This window comes from Anolis sagrei, chromosome 1, assembly GCF_037176765.1.
Source record: "Anolis sagrei isolate rAnoSag1 chromosome 1, rAnoSag1.mat, whole genome shotgun sequence".
Classification (NCBI taxonomy): Eukaryota; Metazoa; Chordata; class Lepidosauria; order Squamata; family Dactyloidae; genus Anolis; species Anolis sagrei.
The window spans coordinates 324,822,235-324,839,520 of record NC_090021.1 but is presented as its reverse complement, the minus strand read 5'-3'; the positions used below and the strand labels follow the sequence as shown (position 1 = coordinate 324,839,520).

General features: G+C 37.7%; 1 protein-coding gene across 6 annotated transcripts in view; it reads left to right on the top strand.

Moving 5' to 3' along the window:
- Positions 1-17,286, top strand: part of CDC42BPB (CDC42 binding protein kinase beta) — a 126,998-nt gene that overhangs the window by 71,114 nt on the left and 38,598 nt on the right. For all 6 annotated transcript variants that reach the window (XM_067463009.1, XM_067463008.1, XM_067463007.1 and 3 more), the window contains exons 12-19: positions 2,773-2,906; positions 5,590-5,832; positions 6,374-6,484; positions 8,099-8,346; positions 8,477-8,582; positions 9,506-9,630; positions 13,711-13,816; positions 15,521-15,669. In XM_067463009.1, the coding sequence (XP_067319110.1) occupies positions 2,773-2,906; positions 5,590-5,832; positions 6,374-6,484; positions 8,099-8,346; positions 8,477-8,582; positions 9,506-9,630; positions 13,711-13,816; positions 15,521-15,669 (1,222 nt within the window). The remainder of the gene's footprint in view (positions 1-2,772; positions 2,907-5,589; positions 5,833-6,373; positions 6,485-8,098; positions 8,347-8,476; positions 8,583-9,505; positions 9,631-13,710; positions 13,817-15,520; positions 15,670-17,286) is intronic.

Here is a 17,286-nt window from a genome sequence, read left to right as displayed (position 1 = left end):
CATTATTTAATGTGGGTCTGCTTTCATGCTATGAACCCTCAATCTTAGGTTAAAAAATTAATAGACTGGGATGTTAGCAATGTATTAACCTATGGTCCATTGAGTTCAACAGAGTCACTTTCTTTGCATTCATGCATGGTTGAGGATGTGACAGCAGGATGAAAGGGCTACAAGTCCATGCTGCTTCTTTTCCAAATGCCAGTTGCTTTTTTACAGGAGAATATACATGTAGCCAAAACAATATGGGGGATTTGGCTTGGACAGTCAACTGTCCCTTGGCACAGGTTCTGGTTTGCCTAAAGTAATATACACAGTAAAATGCCTCCAGACTTAGTCTGATTTTATATGTTAACCTTTCTGTTAATGCTATAGCCTTCACTCTATTCAGCAACTTTTGGATATAAAGACCGTTTAACATTTTCCATAATTGTACTATTTCTAATTTGGCAGCACTTAACAAAAGTACCACAAGGTCTTTGCTTGGAAGTTTTTCATTTTTACTTTCAAATGCTGATATATTTACAATAAAGCTTTTTCTTCGTGGCCTCTGTGAATGCATACTTATGGAGAATCTGCGCCTGCGCAGGTCCCAACAGAAAACTTCCCAAGTTGAAACTTTCAAGTTTTGGCAGTAAGCCCACCCAGCCGCCCGCAGGGCATAAAAGGCGCGCGCACTCCACCATTCCTGTTTTTTCTGCCGCACGTCCCGCTCGGAAATCCCTGCTTGGCAGTTTTTCATTTTTACTTTCAAATGCAGATATATTTACAATAAAGCACCCTAGCACAATTTGACCTAAGATTTGAACTCTCCAATTTATCATGTTCCCCAGAAATTTATTAATTGTGGTCAGGTTACTCCCATTTGTTTCCACCTCCATTTTGATGCAACTTAATATAATTTTGAGGACTATAATTTTGATATAGTCTTAATTTTATGAATTTTAACTGGAGAAGAATGCCATTTTTGGAGAATAGCAGAAACTTTTTAGGGTAGTGTCCAAATTCTTTGTCATTGTTTCTCTGATATTAGGATTCTTGTATCTGACTCCCATGTGTCTTATTTCTTTGAATTAAAAACATTCTCTTCATGTAATGTTCCATATATTCTTGAAGCTTGCCCAGTTATCCTATTCATACCATTTCTACAATATATCTCAAATAAAATTGGTCTGCTATTCAGCATTGCAAAGAAGAAATGTAGAAGGTTAAGAAAGAGTGCTTTTTCACAGAGTCTGGTGCCCCATAATGTGCAGGGTTGAGTTTTGAATTAGGACCTTCTTGCTGCTGCTACTCGACAGGACTCTCTAAGTACATACTTTTGTATATGATGTGTACAGTAACAGGTTCCAGAATTTTTGTCATGGTGGGTAGAGGAGGAGGGCAGAAAGTAGAAACTTTTCATCAGAATTTGCCATACTCAGCTCTAAATCTTCTGTTTGCGGCAACTTTTTTTTGATAAATTGCACCACATTATTAAGGAAACTTTTCTTGTATGAAATAAATCATCATCATCATCAACATCATCATCAACATCATATTTAATTACTTATTAATAGCCCTCCATTCGAGCTGCTCGGATGGAGGGCTATTTACAAGCTAAATTGTAAAAGATAAAAATACATATATACAGAAATTAATGATTAACATAGATCAGATGCTCTAGTGAAAAGCCAGGCTTTAAGTGCTAGAGTCGCCTTCGGGCTTGAGAGTGGCGGTTAACAAGTGCAAATAATAAATAAATAATAAATAATAAAAGGCCCTAACATTTCTTTGCTGACTTGTGTCCAGATGTGTAAAAATAGCTACAGCTGTCAATTTTGGTTAAAATTTGATTGTTTCCTTTAATTTGGAGGGAGGAAATTATGAGAGTTAGGGGCTAGTGGTCTGATGTTTTTGTGTAACTGCCAGCAGACAACTGGGGATTTTTTATTTTAATAACTTGTTCACCCGCTCTAAAGTTTCTTCCCTTCCTTCCTTCCTTCTTTCTTTTTTGAGAATTTAAGATCCAAAATGAGAAAGTATTTCCCATGTCCCAGGACCAAAGTAAAATACAGCCTTCCTTTTTTTCCTTCAAGTAAGCTCTTTAACTCCCACAACTCATGTGGCCTTTATGTTCATGTCTTTCCTTCCTCTTCCTTGCAATAAATATTTCTGATATTTCAGGGAATCCAGAATGCTACTCCAGTTATCTCTGCACACACAGAAAGTGATTGTGGACTTATGTCTCTTCAACAGTCTCCTAGGTCAAATGACAAATTGCTTTCTTAAGTAAAGGGAATTTCAAAAACAGTATAAAAAGATAAATCTGCTATTGAAAGAAAAACATTCAAATTCCAGCAAGCATTTAAAGTAGATTTTGTGTGTGGCCCCAGCCTTTAAAAACATGAAGTGAATGCAAAATCAGTATTGTTAAACAAACAGATGACAAATTATTTATTATTTATTTACTATACTTGTATACCGCCTTTCTCAGCCTATTGGCAACTCAAGGCGGTATACAAGTATAGAATGCTTATGTCCTTGATATATTCTGACTTATGGATATTCATGTCGTTGTTATTGGGTCTCAGATTTCCTCAAGTATAAAATTTGGATGTTATTTTGATTTAGGCCACATCATAAACTGAGCTCTCATGGTGAAGCTTCACTCATCTCTGTTGGTGTAAGAGGGAAGAATGATATATTACCCTCATTGCTTCGTATAACTAGTTCTTAGAAAATAATGTTTAAATTTGCATTTTATGGAAGAACCCGCCCTTTTTAATTTTATAGATTCAAATAGGATAGAACGGCAGCTCGAAGATGCAGTGACGCTGCGGCAGGAACATGAGGATTCCACTCACAGGTTAAAAGGCCTTGAAAAGCAATGCAGAATACTGAGGCAAGAGAAAGAAGACCTTCATAAGGTATTTATAAGAAATATATTGTCTGAGAAATATAAGGAATAATAATAATAATAATAGGACTAAAACTAGAATATAAGGACTAAAATAGAGATAATAAGGCCAGCCCTGTTGAACAGTCTGAAAAGGATTTCTAAAGAGAGTTTCTGTTATTTATATTCTAACCTTTTTTCATCACTCACGGAATGATTTCCATTTATCATTACAGCAAATTTGTGAAGGTTTGTCTGAAAAATAGTAGCATGGTCAAATTCCTATGCGATAGAGTAGGAAATAACAATAAGCTACTCTGTATTATCGTGTATAAGTCTAGACGTTTTAGTAAAAATATCAGCTACAAAAAATGGTGCCTTTAACTCTTATAAAAAAAAGAACCTCCCCTTCCCTGAGAGGATGGCAAAAGGCAAGAGCTCAGCCCCAGGAGAACATAAAAGAAGCATTGACCACGCCTACCCAATTCCTTTCTGCCATAGTACCAGTTCTAGCCATTTTGAATTCTTGAATGGGGAAATGGCAGCTAGGAGTGGTTGTGCCTAGGAGGTGGCCTTGGTGCTTTTCTTTCTGTATGGAATGACCCTCAACTTATCCAGGGGTTATATCAAAATCCATAATATTGGCCCCAAATCTTGCCCTCGATTTACTCACAAGGTCAATTTATACATGAGCATATATGGTTGGTATTCCCAGTTCAAATTCAGAACTCTGCTACATTGTCCTTGCTTCACTTGTTAGACAGAAATGTAAATCAAACTCCTGCAGGAAGCAAGCTGCTAATATTGGTTATACAGTTTATCATATACAACTTCAAACAACCCACATTTTCCAATAGGGCACTTCGCATATTTCTAGCTGCATACAGAACCACAGTGACGGTGTTGTTTGAATGTTGGACCAGGATACCGGAAGATCAGAACCTGGCCTCTTTGGCCATGGAAACCCATTGGGTAACCTTGGGGAAATCATACACACTTAGCATCAGAGGAAGTCAATGACAAACACATTCAGCCAAGAAAATGTCATGATAGGATCACTATAACTCAGAAATTATTTGAAGGTACACAGCAAAAACACAATACATATAAACAATGCAGTAACAAGGTACATCAGACATCTCCCACTTCATCTGTTGTTCAGCTCTCCAAGAACTATTCCAAGCTCTTTTTCTTTACCATTTGAGCATGGGTGGTGGTGAAGGGGGAGAGGGTGGTGGAGTTCCTGGTTTAATCTGTTGAAAGAAGGTAATTACTGGCAGTAATAAACTCTTGTTCCCTTTGGTAAGTAACCCTTTCTTATCTATACATGTTGTCCTATGGCCAGGAACTTTAGCATAAGCATGGGCAGAATCTAATTGAGACTTGTGCGCCAGCTGCGACCGTACCTCGCAAAGGCTGATCTGGCCGGGGTGGTCCATGCCTTGGTCACCTCTAGATTGGATTACTGTAATGCACTCTACGTAGGGCTGCCCTTGAAAACGGCTCGGAAATTCCAACGGGCAGCAGCCAGGATGTTAACCGGGGCTCATTACAGAGAGAGGTCAACCCTCCTGTTCAAGGAGCTCCACTGGCTGCCGTTTATTTTCCGAGCCCAATTTAAGGTGCAGGTGCTTACCTACAAGGCCTGAACGGTTTGGGACCACCCTACCTGCGTGACCGCATCTCCGTCTACGAACCCACGCGTTCACTTCGGTCATCTGGAGAGGCCCTGCTCGTGATCCCGCCTGCGTCGCAAGCACGCTTGGTGGGGACTCGAGACAGGGCCTTCTCTGTGGTGGCCCCCCGACTCTGGAACACCCTCCCAAAAGATCTTAGACAGGCCCCTACACTGGCAGTCTTCAGAAAGAACTTGAAGACCTGGCTGTTCCGATGTGCCTTCTCAGATTAGGAACCTCCAATACCAAGTCCTAGAAGCACTTTAATAGAATTAAGATACTGCACACCGCACATTGCACTTACTTATAATTCTACATACCTCCTGCCACATCAGCACTTTTCATCTTGTACCCATTACTCTGGCCCGGCCCAGTTTTATAGTGTCTCGATGTATTGTTTATTGTGTTGTTTATTCTGCTTAACTGTTTTTAATTTGCTTTGGTATTGTATTTGTTGTATTGTGTTTGAGGCCTTGGCCTATGTAAGCTGCATCGAGTCCTTCGGTGCTAGCGGGGTACAAATAAAGTAATAATAATAATAATAATAATAATAATAATAATTTTTGTTCCTGGGATTGGGTAGGATCAACTGTCAGATGTGGAAAGGCAGTGCTAAGCACAACTAGGAATAAAATGGTTTCAGATTTTACTTTTTTAATGAAGGGAGGGGCATACACAAGTTCATTAAGAAGTCAGTGAGAGGAAGGAAGTGGAAAAATGAAGTTTAAAAATGAGGTTTAAAAATGACACAGATAATCAAGAAAGAAGTTTTATGATTCTGAAAAGGTAGTTTAAAGAAAGATGAAAAAGCGTCACAAAATAAATATAAAAGGAAAGAGGAAAAAGAGATGACCTTAATTGTAAGCATATAGCATATTCAGATACTGAAGTGATGATGCGTAAATGCTTCAGCTTATATCCTGTCAAAATGTCTGTTGTTGTCTTGAGAATGGGAATACTTGAGCCTATAGTATGACTGTTATATATGTTAGTGCATGTTCTAGCAGTTGATAATGCTATTGTTTCTTTTCATCTCAGCAACTTGTTGAGGCATCTGAAAGATTAAAGGCACAGTCCAAAGAACTGAAGGATGCCCATCAACAAAGAAAGCTAGCAATGCAAGAGTTCTCAGAGCTGAATGAAAGGATGGCAGACTTACGCTCTCACAAACAGAAACTCTCTCGACAGCTCCGTGACAAGGAGGAAGAAATAGAAGTGATCATGCAGAAAATTGACTCCATGAGACAGGAAATTCGTAAATCTGAGAAAGCGAGGAAAGAGGTAGCTTGGCAGGGTACTTGAGGATAATGGATTTCAGCTGCTATTTATGCTTGAAATGGTTAACTATGGCTGGATTCACACATACAAGCAGCTGTTTTATTTTTGTGTGGGCTTCCCAAACCACCTCTGCCTCTTTAGGGTTGTGTTGAGAAATATAATGCTTGAACTAACTACTCTACAGCATGGATGGATAGAGTTTTAAATGGGGTCTTGGTTGTCTCAAAATGTTGTTGCTATGCCTCAGAAAGATTCATTAAGTCATTGAGCGGGCTGGGTGGGGGTGGCACAGGAGTGAGGGTGACTTGTAAAGAGTGTAATATGTATTTAGAAGTTTAGGTAGTTTCTGGAACTTGGTGTGGATATATGCTCTTGCAGATCTGCCTGTGCCCTCAAGTCCTATGAATCATGCCATCTAAGCCTTCAGTTAGGCATCTGTATTTTTATTGTTTTGTTCAACCACCTACTTCTTGTAGGTATTCTACTAATACAATTAGCTGAATATATTATGTTTCGGTAATTAAACCAATTTCTCTTTTTATAGCTAGAAGCCCAACTTGATGATGCAATAGCAGAAGCATCTAAAGAACACAAGCTTCGAGAGCACAGTGAGATTTTCTGTAAGCAGCTGGAAAATGAACTGGAAACTCTAAAGGTGAATATATGTTTTTTTTAAAAAAAGAAAAAAGAAAATTAAGCAATGTGAGAACAGCAATGGCTAAAAATACAGTAGAGTCTCGCTTATCCAATCTTCGCTCCTCCAGCATTCTGTATTATCCAAAATCAGTCTACCTCCCACCTAGATCCACAGATGTTTAAATACATTGCAATGTTTTGGTACTAAATTACTACATAATGTTACTCTGTCTTGAACTGCTTTTTCTGTCGATTTGTTGTAAAACATGATGTTTTGGTGCTTCATTTGTAAAATCATAATGTAATTTGACGTTTAATAGGCTTTTCCTTTATCCCTCCTTATTATCCAACATTTTCACTTATCCAACGTTCTGCCGGCTCACTTATGTTGGATAAGCAAGACCACTGTATAGAATGTCAGGTCATTGTACAGATATAGACCATGCACATCCTAAAAACAAATGATCTAGCTCTATCTATTTATTTACTGTCAAATTATCCTCAATTTATGGTGTATGCATGAGAGATCTCTAATGAATGAGCGCCCTCCCTTATGGCCTTTGGAAAGAGAACAAAGACATGGTTATGGTACCAAGCTTTTGACTGGTAAAGTAATGCAGTACAAGAAGTAAATATGGAATGTATGCAATCAGCATTTGGAATGGCCTGGTCTACGAGTTTGGATCATGTGATTTTAATGTTTTTATTAGGTGTTTTTACATTTAATTTATGCTTAGTTATATGTTGTTTAATGTATGATTTGGTTTATGTATGTAAGGCATTGAACTGCTTTGAGTCGGCCCAGGGGTGAAAAAAGTGGTATATAAATACTGTAAATAAATAAATAATAATAATCTACGAGTTTGGATCGTGTGATTTTAATGTTTTAATTAGGTGTTTTTATGTTTAATTTATGCTTAGTTATATGCTGTTTAATTTATGATTTGGTTTATGTATGTGAGGCATTGAACTGCTTTGAGTCGACCCAGGGGTGAAAAAAGCGGTATATAAATACTGCAAATAAATAAATAATAAATGTCCCCAAACATTTCCAGAGTAAACATTACCTGACTGAAAACATCCCATTCCTAAGTTCTTGTGGGTTTTTTCGGGCTATATGGCCATGTTCTAGAGGCATTTCGCCTGCATCCCATTCCTGTCCACTATAGTTCATTCATACCAAGAATTGTTGTCTAAATATCCTGTTTCTGGTTTTATAAATAACAGCATCCCCTGATTCTTGCTTCTCGCATTCCATATTTCTTCAAGTATTGTGCAGCTTCTGACTTTTCTTTAATCTCTGGGCATGTTAACAGCTGAATATCCTTTAAGGTTCAGTCAAGTTGCACTGTTAGACATTGTTAGACACTGCTACTCAAACTGCTCTTCCACTTCCAGAATACTTGGTTAAATGTTTTCCAACTTCCATCTTCTGACATTAAATATGAAATCAGTTTGGAATGTAAGACTTCTTACAAAACTTTTAGCTATGAAAGTACAAATATACAGATTCTTACAAGCCAGAATCAATTCCCCAAACAGTAAGGATATTAAATAAGTTAATCTGTAAATTTCTAAATTTGGATTAATCACCTGGGATGTCTTTCTTCTGTTATTTTCTGTTATTGTATAGTTAAAGCAAGGGGGCCGTGCTGCAGGAATGGCCATGCAGGAGCATCAGCAAGAGCTGGCCAAAATGAAGTCAGAGCTTGAGAAGAAAATCTTGTTCTATGAAGAGGAACTGGTCAGGCGAGAAGCATCCCATGTCTTGGAAGTAAAAAATGTGAAAAAAGAAGTGCATGACTTAGAAAGCCACCAGCTAGCATTGCAGAAAGAAATCATGATGTTGAAAGATAAATTGGATAAAGCAAAACGGGAGAAGTAAGTTCCGTATGCATTTTTGGAATGTATGTGGAAATAAGAATCTAAGCACAAGATATGTATTTGTTTCTATAAAAGGTTTGCAATATTTATTTGTTGTCCTTTTAATAATAGCATCTTGCATTTACAGACATAGTGAAATGGAGGAAGCAGTAGGAACTCTGAAAGAGAAATATGAGAGAGAGAGAACCATGCTCTTTGAAGATAACAAGAAAATAACATCTGAAAATGAAAAGGTAATTGGCATGATTTAGGATTTTTCATCAGCTATAGTAACATGTTCAGATTTTCAAAAGTATCTTCCTTCAAATACAAAGGGCAAACAAGTGTTATGTGAATGAGCTTTCCCTCCTTGTACAGTGAAGTGTTTCCATTTGCTCTCTCAACCATTGTATCACATAGATTTGTTCCAAGGGATCCCCAAATTTCTTAAAATTTTAAGTATTGTAGACAACTGGATAGGGAGTGTGATCCCCTTTCATTCCACGGATATAAGTTGTTGATAAAGTTGGATACCACCCAAGAAATGCTAAACATATAGGTTGAAACAATTAAGAAGGTTTCTTAAAATGTTTTTTTTTTTTAAAAAAAAAGCACAACAACATTAAAATGTGGGGGAATAACTTCAATTATGAGCCCCTGGTGGCGCAGTGGGTTAAACCACTGAGCTGCTGAACTTGCTGACTAAAAGGTTAGCAGTTCAAATCCGGGAGCGGGGTGAGCTCCCGCTGTTAGCCCCAGCTTCTGTCAACCTAGCAGTTCGGAAATATGTAAATGTGAGTAATTCAATAGGAACCACTTCTGCAGGAAGGTAATGGTGCTACATGCAGTCATGCCGGCCACATGACTTAGGAGGTGTCTATGGACAATGCTGGCTCTTTGGCTTAGAAATGGAGATGAGTACCACCCTCCAGAGTCAGAGTCGACTAGACTAAATGTCAAGGGAAACTTTACCTTTTAACTTCAATAATTGTGATTGTTTAGTGATCCTTTTCTAAAGCACTTCTTGTACATGTGCCTCATCACTGAAAGGATTCTCCTGTATTTCATTGTTTGGAAACTGGCCTGAAAGGTTTTTTGTGGAAAGGGATGAGGATTGCACAAGCCTTGGATTTGTGTTAAGTTATGGTTGTGAAAACTCCTGATTATCTCATTGCAGCTTTGTTCCTTTGTGGATAAACTTACATCACAAAACAGGCAGCTAGAAGATGAGCTTCAGGACTTGGCAGCAAAGAAGGAATCTGTTGCCCACTGGGAAGCTCAGATTGCAGAAATTATTCAATGGTATGTATTCTTTGAGAATCCATTGAAAAATACTCTGGAGTTTCATTAGCAGAAGAGAGTCTTGCAGAGAAATAAATATCTCTTCTTGCAGATGATCTGCTTCACAAATCACACACAGTGGCGAATATTGATTGATTGATTGATTGTGTCTGCCTTCCCTGATATAAGAGCTTTATTTTGTGTCAAAGGATTTCTTGGAAAGGAACACTTCTTGGTCATAGTTTTAAAATTACTTAATATTAACTGAAAAGATTCTAACCTCATCCTTTTGTTTCAGTATTTTTTAAACATATACTAGAAATATGCTGTGAAGTTCCATATCTGCAGGTGTACTTCAGTTAACTAAGCAGATGTGTTCCTGGGCATTACTTCATTAACGGAAAATTTGGTTCCAGAGGCCAGAAACAACATGGAAAGAATAGGTATAGATTCCTACATCACAAAAAACCAAAAATAAAAACAAAAAACAATTCAGCATGTTTTAGTATTTTTAAAAAAATCTAAAATTAACAATATGCCCATGAAATAACTAAGATCAAGTAAGCCTTGCCTAAGTAAACAAGAATATTTTGAACCTTATAGAGATCTATTGATATCTTCCAGAATGCACCGAGAGATTTTTTTTCTCTTTCACCAGCCACTTTTCTTAGGCTTTTTATTTTGCTGTCCAAAAATGTTGACTTTTGTTTTTCTTCCTGTGTTGCTGTTCATTTGTAATCTGAATGCAACTGCTGTTTACTTTGTCTGTTGTAGTTAGTCACACACAGCTACAGAACTAGGGTGCGAAGGACCAAAGTTAACAAAATGAATTTCAACAAGGACAAATATAAGATGCTACTCTTAAGCAGACAAAACTGAAATGCAAAGATACAAAATGGATGGCTCAATAACAGTACATGTGAAAAAGATATTGGCATCTTCATGGACAACAAGTTGAACACGAGCTAACAGTGTGTGATGCAGCAGTTTAAAAAGCCAATGAGATTTTGGGTTGCATCAAAAGGAGTATAGTGTCTAGATCGAGGGAAATCATGGTGCCTCTATTATATTTTGGTTAGACCTCATCTGGAATACTGTATCCATTTCTGGGCACCAGAGATAATGACAAACTAGAAGTTGTTTATAGGAGAACAACTAAAATGATCAAAGGTATGGAGACCACACTCTATGAAGAGCGGCTTGAATACCTGAGTATGCCAAACAAAAGGTTGAGAGGAGACATGATAGCCATGTATAAATATGTGAAATGATGTCATAAGAAAGAGGGAGCCGGCTTGTTTTCTGTTGTCCTGGAAACTAGGACTCGAAGCAATGGGTTCAAATTACAAGAAAGGAGATTTCACCTGAACATTAGGAAGAACTTTCTAACCGTAAGAACTGTTCAGCAGTGGAACTCTCTGCCTCAAAGTGTGGTGGAAGCTCCTTCCTTGGAAGTTTTTAAGCAGAGGCTCAATGACCATCTGTCAGGGGAACTTTGTTCTTTTGCTGCATGGCAAGGGGTTGGCCTAGAAGGCCAATGTGGTCTCTTCCAAATCCCTTATTCAATTATTCAATGATTATTTAACACTTTTATTACATTATTTTACTGCTGTAATTCCACATCAAATGTCTGTGTTTCTCTAGCTTTCCTTCAGTATCCCCCCCTATCCTGATCCTGCTTAAAAAAAACCTTCCAGCTAGATAGAGGAGAATGAGGGAAAGTGGGGGCTAAGTAGCAACCAAAGGACTTAGTGAAAAGAAGCTAATTTGTTAGATGCTTTGCCAACAGATATTCCTCTAAATTTTCTGTAACCAAATAGGTAGGTAGATAAATAGGCAGGTAGTGGATAGATACAATATCAATGTTTAATGTATCCATTCATAATACATACTTAATGGAAAGAGGTTTCCAGGCTTTCCACAAGTTTATAGAACTACATTTCACATCATTGTAATAGTGTGTTAGGGTTTGGTTTGGGCTTGTCTAATGGGCATATTTCCTTCTGTTGATTGACATTGTTAAGAGGAATAAGAGAAATAATGGATAGACTATATGAGTTTATGAATAAATTATATCAAGATAAGACTTACAGTTACTTCGGAAGTTATCATTCTAGGTATAAGATGTCGGTCTGCTCTGAGTGAATTTGCTCTCCCCTCTTAAAAGACTAGTCATATAGACTGAATCTTTCTGGATGCAGCCATCTTAGTAGATGCTCAGACACTGGACAGGGCTACTGTGCTCACATGTGCCTTTGCATTTAGAGGTACAATTGGTACCAATACTTAAGATGAATTTCTTGGTTGCAAGGTCTTTTATGAAAACACTTTCCTCCAAAAGAGTTAAGCTCTCCTCTTCTTTGCTTGTATCCCCCAGCAACTGAGTGCAATTCACTTAATTTGTTTTGCTTAATTTTCCTTTTATTTATAGTTGGGTTTTTTTTTCAGGAGGGGAAATTATTTTTAGTGTCTGAAAAGGGTATACTTTTCTACCTTGTAAACAGTAGGGTCTTGACTTGGCTTTCTTAGAGTCCTTCTTATGGTTATTTTGTTTACCTGATGGTTTGGAAGCCAAATCGAAAACTCATCATTTTCATTGTTGGCTTTTGTGGCTCATACTGTCAACCAGAAATCACTCTCATCAAACAGAGAGAAACGGAACTGATATGATGGGTTAACATAAAATTCCCCCTTTCTCCTGGCAGTGAATTGTCTTGTCTCTCTGTTGTCCACCATTTTACTCAAATCATCCCTTTCCCCAAAAATTGAGAACTTAAGGGTGGCATGGCAGCTCAAGAATTGGCAAAATGAAAGTTTTCCCATTGCAGAACCACAGTCATAAAGAAAAGTGCAAAAGTCTTCTTTGAGATAACTTGAAACAAATTTACTCTTAAATTTAGAAAATTGTAAACTTCTTGGGATCCATATACAGTTAGTCCCCAAGTTACAAACATCCAACTTACAAACAAGTCATAATTAAGAACGGGGGTGAGACAACATAAAGTGAGAGAACTTTACTCCTCGGAAGGAAAATTCACCCCTGAAAGAGTTATCATGGGAAAACTTCCTGTCGCAACTGAAGTTTTATCATCAATCCTTGTTTCCACAGCAAGCCACAGTTTTCAAAATCCAGTTATCACAGGGACAGAAAATGAGGTGGAATCATCTGAACAGGGGTACAGACAGCAAAACAAATACCACAGGGGTGTTAACCCCTACGCTATTCAAAGCTAAAAATATATGTGATTTTGGTGGGAGTTACACTTAAAAATGTACCTGTTCTGTCTTATATACAAATTCAGCTTAAGAACAGACCTACAGAACCTATCTTGTTTGAAAAACCTGAAAACCTTTCTGTGTAGAAAAGATTTAATTAAGTTTGACAGAAGCCCAAGAGCTGCATTTTACTCATATTTTATCTTCTTGGGAATTTTAAATGGTTTTATTTATTTAATGATAATTTTACATTTGACTGGGACTGAGGGGGGGTTTCTATCTTTTTAATGGTTTATTTTATATTTATGTTTAACTACTGTTGTAAATTGCCTTGAGTCTTCAGAGAAAGGCAATATAGAAATTTCCCAAATAAATAATAAAAATAACTCTGGAACTGCCCATATAGGCATGTATAGGCAAAGCAGATTATTGGGTTGTTGTAGGTTTTTCCGGGCTATATGGCCATGTTCTGGAGGCAATTTTTCTCCTGACGCTTGGCCTGCATCTATGGCAAGCATCCTCAGAGGTAGTGAGGTCTGAGGTAGTGAAGCCTTCGACAATACAAAGCAGATTATACTTAAAACAGAGCTGGACTGATGTCTGGATCCCACAAAATGACATTTTTGTTTTCTCTAATTTATAAACTGTAGAAAGGACCGCAGAACAGGAGACCTTTTTTTCCAGTGGATAAAATATTAGGTCTACATAGGGCATCAGTCACAATCTGTCTCTGCTAAAATCATTTCTGAAAATTGCTATTCCAAAGCACTTATCATGCTGCATTTGGGACACTTTGAGACTGGTAACAGAATGCTACTGAACATCCATGAAAGTTTTACAAGTATTCAGTTATATAAGAAAATGACTGTTGTGATTGCACACTAGGGTGAGCGATGAAAAAGATGCACGCGGCTATCTTCAGGCTTTGGCTTCTAAGATGACAGAAGAACTTGAGTCCTTGAGAAGCTCCAGTCTGGGATCAAGAACACTGGTGAGCATGAAAGTCTTATTGATTACTTAATCAGAGAACATTTATACTTCTGCTGCATGTCAATGTTCCTTTGGCAGTCCACTTATCGCTTTATCACTGAACTATTTTAAACTATTTGATAAAATGGAAAGTGAAAACGTAGAAGGAAATCCTTTCCATAAGACAAAATAGGCTATTCTAGCATTCAGTTTTTTACAGTAGCCAACCAGGGATCTATCAGCAGTTTTGAAGAAAATCATGAATATGACAGTCCTCTTCTGTTACTGATCCACAGAATCTGGCATTCTTTGGCAAACCACTTCATTATCTGCAGCTGTGTTGACCTCCAGCTATGTACCTGTCCAATCATTTTAAAAAAAAGTGTGATTACATCTTATGCTATGAGAACCTCAAGTAAATTATCAGTATGTGTAGGATTCTTTTGATTTCCAGCATTGCTAGCTAGTTAATTCCCTTGTCTGACTTCCAAGTTTAAGCATTGAGTATGGAGGAGAGAAATCTGTTATTTTTTGATACCATACTTTTTTTTAAAGTTTTGGTCTTCCAAATGTTCCCTTCCTATTTTATTTATTTCAGGGATAAATCATTACCTAGTCATAATTATTCATTAATGTTAATCATGATCCATATGTATGGACTCAGATTGGAACAGGTCTCTTTAAACTTGGTCCTAGTTAGGATTTTTTTTCTCTTTAGGCATCAAATTGATGTTATAGCATTTTAGTAGTTTTTGATTTTTATATTGTTGTTGTTGTTATTGTTGATGATGATGATGATGATGATACATCTATTTCTTACCTGCCTCTCCTTATGGATTCAGGCAGGAAACAACAAATGCTATCTCCCTTCTCAGCATATTGACTGTTGTAGTTGAATTGGCACAAGAGAAAGGAATTGCTTCTTGTGCAATCAGAGTTCATTTCATAGAATCATAGAGTTGGAAGAGACCGCATGTGCCATCTAGTCCAACTCCCTACCACGCAGGAAAAACACAAAGCATCCATGACAATGGCCATCCAGCCTCTTTAAAAGCCTCCAGAGAAGGAGCTTCCACTACACTCTGAGGCAGAGAGTTCCACTGCTTGAACAGCTTTTACAGTCAGGAAGGTTTTCCTAATGTTCAGGTGGAATCTCCTTTCCTGTAATTTGAACCGATTGCTCAGAGTCCTAGTCCCCAGGGCAGCAGAAAACCTCGCTGCTCCCTCTTCCTTATGACATTCTAGCACATATTTATACATGGCTATTGTTTCCTTCCTAATAAAATCTTAGAACAGGTCCAATAATCTAATCTCATTTAAAACACTGGAATAAGATAAAGGAATATTTGCATCTTGACCTTCAGTAGACATGAAATGATGCTGCAGATTCTTTATTAAACTTCTATTTACAGCATAACACTACTCAGTTTCAATTCTTAGTCTGCAGTCATTGCCACATTTACCTGAAAAGCTCTACTGAAAAATCTCAATGAGGCCTACTTTTGTGTGGGAATGTATAGTTTTACATGGCCTATTACAAAACGTTTCTCAGTTGTTGAAATAGAATGCCCTTAAATGCTGCGTGTTTCCGGAATATAATCTTTCTAGATCTCTTCAATTCCAGCCTTACTAACAATGATGAATTCAAGTGAAGCATTTGAATCAATTTAATATTTAAAGATGTTATAAATTCTTTAGTGGTATAAACAATTGCTTACTGTAATAGGACCCTCTTTGGAAAGTAAGACGAAGTCAGAAGCTGGATATGTCTGCAAGACTAGAATTGCAGTCTGCTCTTGATGCTGAAATACGTGCCAAGCAGCTAGTCCAGGACGAATTAAGGAAAGTGAAAGATGCCAACCTGTCTTTTGAAAGGTAACATTTGAGGTTATTTGGGGTGGGGGATTTGAATATTGCATGCATGTCTTTGAAAGAAAACTTTTTTAATGCATGCTTTGAAATGTTGGCTAATGTAATTTCTTGATGGTGTAACAACAAAGTTTTAACTAAGACTAGTGATCTGAACCCAAAGAGTTGCCCAACATAACAACAAACAAAGTTTTAACTAAGACTAGTGATCTGAATGCAAAGAGTTGCCCAACTAGTTTCTCAGTTCCAAAGGAGCTTCAAGTAGTACTTTCTCATGCTACATGGCAGGCTTCTTTTAGAACTGAGAAATTGTTTAAACATAGTTTGTGGTATGTTTTTGGGAGCTTCAATTAGAGGGTTAATGAATCAAGATGATCAAGGACACAGGGGAACAGTGATTTCCTTCCCAATCTCTAGATAATATTACTGGAGCCAAAGCGTTTGTGGAAAGGATGGAGAAGGTTCGGCTGGCCTCTTTTGGTGGAGCCCTGCTCTTCCCTTGGTAGCTTGTATTTTGAAACCCTGTTTCCAATGTGTGTAAAATTAGCCACACTTTTGGGAATTGTTGTCTTTTTAAGCCTTGTTATGAATTTGTGTGTAATGTATGATTTCATTAGTCTTTTTGAATGTCTGGTTTGATATATGAGTTTTCATTGCCGTGCTGGATAATGAAGGAGCCAAGTACTAGAGCCAACTGCTGTCTACTTCCATTGAAGTCCTGAGACAGTTATTTATATTCCTCTTCTCCTGGTCTAATATATTTTGAACTAGTGATATGAAACATGTCTGCCAAAATATTAGATCCACTGATGTAGACTAAACATACGCATGTTTATCTAGAATATCAATATGCAAAGGGATCTTATAGCACCTTAGAGACTAAAAGAACAAAGTTAGTAGCATGAGCTTTCATAGCTACTTCTTCAGATGCTGAGGATGTAGATTTACAGTGTATCTACTGGAGAATTAAAACAGTTTGATACTACTTTAACAAAGGTATGAAATTGTGGCAGCTGTAGTTTTTAAAGAAATGTAGCGTGTAGCATAAATTATTTATTTTTATTTATTTCCGTCACTTTTACCCCGCCCTTCTCACCCCCAAGGGGGGACTCAGGGCGGCTTACAGAGAAAGGCACAATTCGATGCCTTGTCACATATACATACATATATAAAAACAATTAAACAATTACAAATTAAAAATTAAATCATCAATACAAAACAATACCATAAACACAGTAGTAGGCTAATCCTGAGCTCAGCGTTCGGAGTTCCGTAAATCCATTCCGTCTCGTCAAGTTCCAGCTCGTCATCAAGTCTTTCTTTAGCTGCCAGAATGTCCAAATGCCTGGTCCCATATCCAGGTTTTCAACTTTTTTCTAAATGAAAGAAGGGACGTTGCCGATCTAATCTCCCCGGGGAGTGAGTTCCACAGGTGGGGGGCCACCACCGAGAAGGCCCTGCTCCTCGTCCCCGCCAATCTCACTTGTGATAGAGGCGGGGTCGAGAGCAGGGCCTCCCCAGAGGATCTTAGGTTCCGAGGTGGAAGTTGACACCCAAAGCAGCAAAAGAACAGCTGTGTGTTATAGAAACAATCCTCGTTTATGTGATGCAGTGGTTAATTCT